Source organism: Acyrthosiphon pisum, chromosome A1, assembly GCF_005508785.2.
Source record: "Acyrthosiphon pisum isolate AL4f chromosome A1, pea_aphid_22Mar2018_4r6ur, whole genome shotgun sequence".
Classification (NCBI taxonomy): Eukaryota; Metazoa; Arthropoda; class Insecta; order Hemiptera; family Aphididae; genus Acyrthosiphon; species Acyrthosiphon pisum.
The window spans coordinates 167,672,719-167,680,966 of record NC_042494.1 but is presented as its reverse complement, the minus strand read 5'-3'; the positions used below and the strand labels follow the sequence as shown (position 1 = coordinate 167,680,966).

General features: G+C 30.4%; 2 protein-coding genes across 3 annotated transcripts; both read right to left on the bottom strand.

Moving 5' to 3' along the window:
• LOC100572933 lies at positions 1–864 on the bottom strand. 2 transcript variants are annotated; one of them, XM_016800356.2, is made up of 4 exons: positions 818–864; positions 614–718; positions 249–533; positions 1–165 (listed from the first exon to the last, which is right to left on the bottom strand). In XM_016800356.2, the coding sequence occupies exons 2-4, from the start codon at positions 624–626 to the stop codon at positions 113–115; spliced, it is 351 nt and encodes a 116-aa protein (XP_016655845.1). In that variant the 5' UTR covers positions 627–718; positions 818–864; the 3' UTR covers positions 1–112. The 2 variants fall into 2 exon arrangements, with proteins under 2 accessions (XP_016655845.1, XP_003241097.1); XM_003241049.4 differs by having other exon boundaries at positions 814–861.
• A 1,989-nt stretch (positions 865–2,853) lies between these two features.
• LOC100160903 (kelch-like protein 2) lies at positions 2,854–7,309 on the bottom strand. Its single transcript, XM_016800360.2, has 12 exons — positions 7,137–7,309; positions 6,199–6,352; positions 6,029–6,135; positions 5,492–5,619; positions 5,236–5,411; positions 5,061–5,157; positions 4,303–4,462; positions 4,117–4,229; positions 3,757–4,053; positions 3,550–3,690; positions 3,235–3,484; positions 2,854–3,167 (listed from the first exon to the last, which is right to left on the bottom strand). Exons 2-12 carry the CDS (start codon positions 6,345–6,347, stop codon positions 2,986–2,988), a joined length of 1,800 nt encoding a protein of 599 aa, XP_016655849.1. The 5' UTR covers positions 6,348–6,352; positions 7,137–7,309; the 3' UTR covers positions 2,854–2,985.
• Between the last annotated feature and the right edge of the window lie 939 nt (positions 7,310–8,248).

The following is an 8,248-nucleotide window of genomic DNA, read 5'->3' as shown; positions in this document are numbered from 1 at the left end:
TTTTTACATGTCTTCCGAAGGGATGAAATTAGTGGGTCGGATGAGACTAACATCATTTGGAAAAGATCAGTATTACTATTTATGCGGGATGATTTTCGAGTGTGATGAAGTCTTAGTCTTTTATATTCTTTGTTACATGCTTCAGCAGCTTTTTAGATAATTGACCTATTACCAAAAAGTAGGTTATAATGTTTTTAAATTTTAGTACCTATAATTATATTTTTTAGTAAAATTTTGAAATTATCTACCTATTGGTAACAGAGCAGCACGAATAATATCTCCTCCGTGAATTAACACTTTGTGTATACTTGCTGGTAAATAAAACCACGGATATAGATGCACAAACAATCTTGCCGTTTCTTTAGCGTAATCATCAAATTTTTGATGATTTATTTTATGACCACAAGATATGGTAGCCAAAATACAACTAAATCTAGTGATAAGATTTTCATCGACTCCAGTGATTTGTGCAGATTTACTAGGCTCCTGGAAATATTTTCTAGCAGTATTTCCGTCATTAGTTGTGCCAGATCCTAAATGACAAAAATAAAATAAATTAGCTACTGATATTAAAAACTTGATTTGAACTGATTTTTTTAAAGATATCTAATACCTTCTAACACCATATCTATTAGTAACCCAATTTCCGATCGAAACTTTTCTTGGATATGCTTTTTTTTTTTGCTGCTACTTGTTGTTTATGTACTAATGAACTAACCTTTAAAAATACAATTTCATTATTCTATATATTATATAATATAAATAATTAAATACTTTTATGTACATACTCGCGATGTCGCGACATCTACTTACCCACCTTTTTTTTCTTTATTCAATTGAAATATTTTTAAAATACATTATGTATACTTTGGACTTGACAATGTAATACAAAGTTCCTCATAAATAGTTCATACTGTGAAAACAAAGATACATTAAATAGACATTTAAGTTCAAATTTAGATTAAATTGGTTATTTAAGCTAAGAATAAAGATTTTAGTTATTATTCGTTGTTCCTATATAATTCAAAAATATTGTTCTTGTGGATAAAGTTTATTGGCTATTTATACGTTAGGTATAAACCACGAACTTCACACACATGTCTGGATATGTCTAATTATAAGAGGAAAGGTGATTCAGAGGTAGTGATGAGGTGGCTATGGAAATTAATATTGATCTATTGAAGAAAAGAGAGGAAGGTTGAAGAAAAGGTGGTTATAGATAGAATAGAGAATGACATCACAATGACTGGAGTGAATAAAGGAGAGGTGTGGGACAGAGCACTGTGGAGGTGTATGACGATGGTAGTCTACCCTAGCTGGCAGAAAAGACAGAAAAGAAGTTAGAGAAGGTATTTTCTCCCATGTCACCCTAAAGAAGGGGACCATGTGAAAATGTTGGCACCAACAATAAAAAATCTGAAATGATGCCACTGCCTGTTCTCGGCATCACGCCCTAAATGTACTGTTTTGATGCTATATATAATAGCATTACGTACCACTCACGTAGGTACCTATACACATGCATTTAGAAAAATTTAGAAAAAAATCGCACCCATTATATATTTTATGTTATACCGAATTAGGTAATAATAACATAATATTCAAATTACCTACGACGAAAAATAAATTGAAATTAATATAGGTAGATATAATAATATTAATAGTATATGAATTAGGACAATTAGGTAATAGGTATGCATAGTGGTCTAGAGTCTAGATTTTTTTATCGACACCCTACATATATTTTTTTTAAATATTATTAATAATCAATACGAAAATTACTGTACATTGTACACAGCATAAAATATAATACTATATATAATTATACAACATATAATATTATAATTATTTTTCATCAACAAAATGTATACTAAATATTTACAGATACAATTTTAATTCGTACGCGACCCTAAATAATAAGTTGGCGACCCCCTGGGGGGTCGTGACCCCCAGGTTGAGAAACACTGGTCTAGACTATACAGTATTTATATTTTATTTATGATACTGACCTACTATATTGTAACAATATATTAAGAGCCTTTTAATAATCTTTCAAACATTTTTACACATCAATTAACATTTTATTGACATTCACAGAAAAAAAAATTAAAAAAATTGGAAACTGAAAATGTCCATTAGCAGTTCAAAACAAATTTAAATATTTTGAAAATGTTATAGAAAATACTAATCTAAACAACCAGTGAAAATTTCATGTTTCTACGGTTTTTGTTTTAGAGTTACAACAAAAATCAAAATCGATTTTTTCAAAATTTTGGTTTTTCCAGGCGTTTATTAAATCTATTGGGAATTTTAAATTTGATAATTTCCCAATCAAACAAGATACTGAAGTTGAAAATTGAAGCATTTTTTCGACTTTTTATCGTGCGCAGACACAAGTGAAAAATTAAAAAAACACATCATTCTTATCAATACATTCATCGATCAGCTCAGAATCTAAAATTATACATTTATAACTACAAAATAATTTGCAAATTTTGTCTAAATTTGAATTTTAAATGCTTATAAAACATAATTCTATGAACATATTTTTAAATATTTGTAATCTGGTATTATTACAACGTATACGGAACCTTGAATTAACTTAGACATTTATAGAAAAATCAAAAAAAAAATGAAAATATGTATAAATAGACCAATCAAAATATTTTGAACATTTTTTCATACGTATAAAACGATAAAATAGACATTTGTAGTACCTATGTTTATTGTGTACACAAACATAAAGAGAAATATATACCTATATATATAGAAAAATCAATAAATTCATCACTACACAAAAAATCTAAGACAAATCAACATTAATGCCTATTCATTTAATTTTTAAATAATCAACTTAAATTATAAAACAACTTTTTATCAAACGTTCACAAAAAATAAAATGAATATAACCATACACATTTCGTCATAAATTATACATAAATATGTTCAAATTACTACCAACAATGAGACCATTATCCATGTCGATTAGTACATAAAATTAAGAGGTCTATCAACAACTACTCCACCATAAATGTGTACATCATTTCTTGACAATCTTTCCAAGGTCCAAGTATTGGTGTTGGGGTTGTAAATTTCTACAGTATCAACAATAGATGATTCTTTTTCTCCGCCAAAAACATACAATAAACCATCTAAAACTGCTACTCCTATAAAAAAATGTATTTTAAATTCAATAAATTTTTACAAAGGTTGTCTTAAGAAAATAATTGTTACCAGGACAAGATCGGCATATTTCCATATCAGCTATAGAAGACCAAACTCCATCACTCGGTCTATAAACCTCAACACTTTTAAGATACTTTTTATTACCATAGCCACCAATAGCATACAAAAGACCGTCTAAGACTCCTACACCAACACCATGACGGCGTACAGACATTTCTGCAACTGGGGTCCATGTGTCGAGTGTGGGATCATAACATTCCACAGATTTCAAACACCATTTACCATCACTACCTCCAACCTAAACAATTTCATTTAATTAAATGTATGATAAAATAAAAATAAATAAATAATATAATTATTCACCGCGTATAGAAGATTATTGAGTACACCAACACCAAAATCACGTCTCACAATTGTCATACTAGACACCATTCTCCATTTTTGGGTACTGACATCAAATACCTCTACACTATTTAAAGCATTATTGCCGTCGTGTCCTCCAACCTACAATTAAAAAAATAATATATTATACTAATAGTATAAAATAATTTAAATATTGGTTTAACTTACTGCGTATATGGAATCACCTAATACTCCGACTCCTAACCGTTTTCGACTAACTAACATGTCTACCATTGGAACCCAAGAGGGCGATTGTGAAGATACGTCAAGCATACTAACAGATTTAGAACTTGATCCATTCACACCGCCCACAGCAAACACAAATTGATCTCTAATTACAGCTAGACCAGCAAACTCCCGACATTCTTTTAACCCGAGTGCATTTTCTCTTAGCTTGGTTACAGGGTCATACCATTCTGTATAACACTTTGGCGATGTATCAGACCGATTAAACATTAGAATAACCTAATTATATAATTAAATTTACAAAATAATTGTGAAGATAAATTTATCAAAACAGAATTATACTTTTTGTGAATCACCAAACTGCCTGGGTTTACACCGAATTGTTTGAGAAATGGTGAAACGCTGAACTGATTTAAGTAAATTAAATCGTATTGCTTCATACATATAATCTTTACCTATAAACAATTAAATAATAATTAATAAAACGTATAATTACAAAATGAAGACGTATTTATGAAAATAACATACATTTAGGACTATTCTTTAGAAGATGTTCTTCGACTACAATATTTAATACATCAGGCCTTGATGCTAATAATGGCAAACGTACATGTTCCATTAATTCTGGCAAAAAATCTTTTCTCTGATCCAAATCATGTTTTACCCATTTAATTACACATTCGAATACCTACAGTAACAAATATTTAAAACTAAATTAAAACATAACAATTTGTTAAGCCACCCTTAATATAATAGCGTTCCTCAAGTAATTTGGAACCTCTTCTTTTAATAGCAATCAATGGTATAATAATTATATTTTGATGATATTAAATTAATTTTTAAAAGTTTCAATGCTTTCATAACTTTTTTATATACGTATTATTAATATTAAAATATTTTTTATGATTATTAAAACCTCCACCTAAGGTTTTATTATATATTATTTTTCATTTATAAATATAATCAATGTGCAGTAGGAAGTTCATGTGCTTCATCTGCAACATTTTTTGAGCATATTCAATACCTAGTCTATAGCTCAGTTATACAGGTTACAGTCGGGCCAGACATATTCATTATTTAATATAAGCTCAAAACTGATAAAATGGAACTGATCCAATTATTTCATTGAGTAATTGATACTTTGTACTATAAAATATATAACTAATTTACAACAAAAGGTACATAGTCAAAATTACGAGTTATGTTATTATAGCCATGCTGTACCTAGTAGCAATAATTTCTTCTATACAACACTATTGAGTAGGTACTAATTGCAGTTTGCTTACATTTTCTTCTAATGGAACGGCAAGGTCATTACAGGAGATCATCTTAACCACATCTTCAGAAGATAAAGATAGAAAATCAACACTTTTAACCACGTCTCTGAAAATGATTGTCTATATAATATATGTATGTAATTTATTGCTAAAAAATAAAGAGAATAAGTTAAATATATCATACAAAAAATGTTTTTTAATGAACGTTTCAGAACTTGATAACAATTCCGTACAGTTATGTAAGTCAGCAAACCGTCTGATACTAAGACAATTCGATGCATCCAGTTGTTTTTGTAAAAACTCGGTACATGTACCACTTACAAAATCTAACTGTAAGAGGTTTGCACCTAGTAACAGAACCTTGAGAAATCAAGAATAATATATTTAAAATATTTTTTTATTAGTCGATAACAAATCAAATTTTTAAAATTTAATTATACCTGTACATTTTCTTTTGTGACCATTATTTCGCCCGTATAAATATAATCTAATAATAGTTCTAAAATGGTGGAATCTAATTTCTTTATATTAACGGCGTTGTTGCCGGTTTTTCCAATTTTCCGCGATTCTATAAAATTTGAAAATTATATTTTATTTTTTAGTTGCTGTTTACGTTAGTTAAGATACTTTTACAATAATCTACTGCCCGATATCAATTTAAATGAGTGGTGGGGGGATTAATAGTTAATGAAGTGTATTATATCAACAAAAATTGCTTTACAGGAAAATGTCTCACAACTCATGGCGATATTATGTCAAATTTTGATAACTTTTTTTTTTATTTTAAAAATAAGAACTGTTCTCAGGTTAATTGCTTATATATTAGCATCTATAATTTTAATTTTGAAAATCAGGCTTCGATCCGACCTGAAAATTGTCTCTTATTTTAAATAAATGAAAATTAACGATGGAACTATTCTACAGGCAATGAGAGTTTTCCTGTAAGACATCTGTATTGTTCTGATCAAAATAATTACTGAACATTGCACGAAAATATGGACTAGCTGCCATTAAAACATTTTTATGTCCAAAGGTTGTACATCCATCATCTGTTTCAAATCTAATATCACATAATACTTCATTTCTAAAAACAAAAATCCGTTACTAATATTTATTTTTAATGATGCTGAAATCACCGTTAACATACTTCCGTAGAGATTTCAATTCTTCTAGTATTCTGACCGAGTGAGAGTTATTTCTGAAATTGGTTGTTTCGCATTCTTTGGATGTCAGATCTTGTTTTGGATCACTTTCACTCAATGAAGTCTGTAAAGCATCCATTTTTTTCACCGACATATTACCTTTGGAATTAGGTATTTTTAATTTTCATTTTTATATCATCGTTTATCATGACTTAATACAGTAATACTACATTTTAGTATGGAAGTTGTAAAGACCAACAAAATACCTACTGCTGTTAAAAAATTACTCAGTTAATATTAATAACTTAAAATATTATTATTATTAAGATATGAAATAAATATTAAACAATATTGTTATTTATGTTCATTGTTCCTAGATTGTTGATTGAATTGCAAAATGCCAGGCTTTCAGTTATTTTTTCGCTCTAATACTTTCGATAGCAGACCATTTTAAAATTATTACCAGAACACAGTAATATATTTAATTCGTCTTTTAGTTTAAGTATATTATATCACTTGCATTAGGTAGGTGATCAAATTAAAAATAAATATTAGGAATTGTATAGGGTAATCGATAATTTTGAAGGACCATTCGATAGATTTAACTTATAGTAATTGTGTCTACCGAAAAGATTGAAGGCGTCAAGGGTAGGCAACCAAAAGTGCGTGCACGATTAACGTTTCCAACGAGACAGTATGACAACGCCTAGTTCCAAGATATAGGCAATCCAACACACAGCCCAACGATGTGACGGGGGGCAACAATTACGCGATAATGGACACGAAGGAACTGAAAGCACTGACACGCGAGGGAGTGAAAGATACACGTTATACAATTGGAAATATCATTATGCAGTTTAAGTATATGGTGGGGGGTCTCTCTATGATCGAATCGGTATGGTGCAATGACCACAGAGTTCACAACAATTGGATATAGTCTTACAACTTATGCTACGGAAGTATGTCCGGTTGCCACGATATCCATTGAACGATCCAAAATGTCCACGTATCAATGACTGAGGTGGAGTTATATACGGTTGGCCGATCCACTGCAGCGTATTGCACCTAGGCGACTTGGGAGGCCACTCACACAACGCACAATGGTTGCTGGCGGACTTACGCTAATGACGAATGATGCCAATAATGATGCAGATGATATTGCAATTATCACCGTACGCTCAATTCTTATTGACTATAGTCAGTTCGGACTATCTAACAGAGAGGTAGGTATTATAAACGGAACCAAATAAATAAGTACTCACCGAATTGTGAACGATATATGATTTATTGGTAGTCGTCGTATAAATGATCTGCAGACTCAGTATCCGCGAAACCAGAGAAAATTACAATGATTATCGTGTCATCTTACTGATGACGACAATGATAATAAATATAACGTGTATATAAAAATGAATACGAACGAAATAACGGAAGCTGCTTTACTAGCGAGCGTCTCCAGTTCACACAATAGTAATACAGAATTATAATACGAACACTTTTTGGTTATGTTGACACACAACGTAAAAAAGAAACAAAATAAAATATATAAACTATGGCGGTGTTGACATTGATTATGCAAAGACACTAGAAATACGTTTGTATAGAATGGATCATGTGTGTAATGCGTAGGAAGGGACGGCGAAGAGCGGGGAGAAAAGAGTTGTCCATTGTGCATTCTGTACATTGTCACCAGTACAGACAGAGTGGCGAAAATGCTGACGACAGCAGCATAAACAGGAATGTTATTTTTTGTATTATTAATTTTTTTTTTTTACAATATCACTTTTATCAATTTTTTCTTGGTAATTATGAACTCATCTGCGGTGTCACAACAATACAGTAATCCCTGGTTATCCGCGAAGGTTACGTTCCAGCAAACCTGCGCGGATAGCGAGATCAGTAGTTATCATAAACCCATCAGTACATATATGTATGTATAATGTATATGTGTTCTACCTATAGCGATATAACAACAATTATCTACAATTGTCAAAAATAAATGTCTACAGTGTTCGTGTATAATAACGGTAAAACGTTATCGCAATCGCATTAATA

Excerpts from the sequence above, each read along its gene's own strand:
- LOC100572933 (XM_016800356.2), bottom strand. Across the intron at positions 166-248 it reads TGCTGCTCTGTTACCAATAG|GTCAATTATCTAAAAAGCTG; the intron begins GTAGATAATTTC and ends TTTTGGTAATAG.
- LOC100160903 (XM_016800360.2), bottom strand. The coding sequence starts at position 6,347 with ATGTCGGTGAAAAAAATGGATGCTTTACAGACTTCATTGAGTGAAAGT. Across the intron at positions 6,136-6,198 it reads GAATTGAAATCTCTACGGAA|AAATGAAGTATTATGTGATA; the intron begins GTATGTTAACGG and ends TTTTGTTTTTAG. Across the intron at positions 4,230-4,302 it reads TCTAAAGAATAGTCCTAAAT|GTAAAGATTATATGTATGAA; the intron begins GTATGTTATTTT and ends AATTGTTTATAG.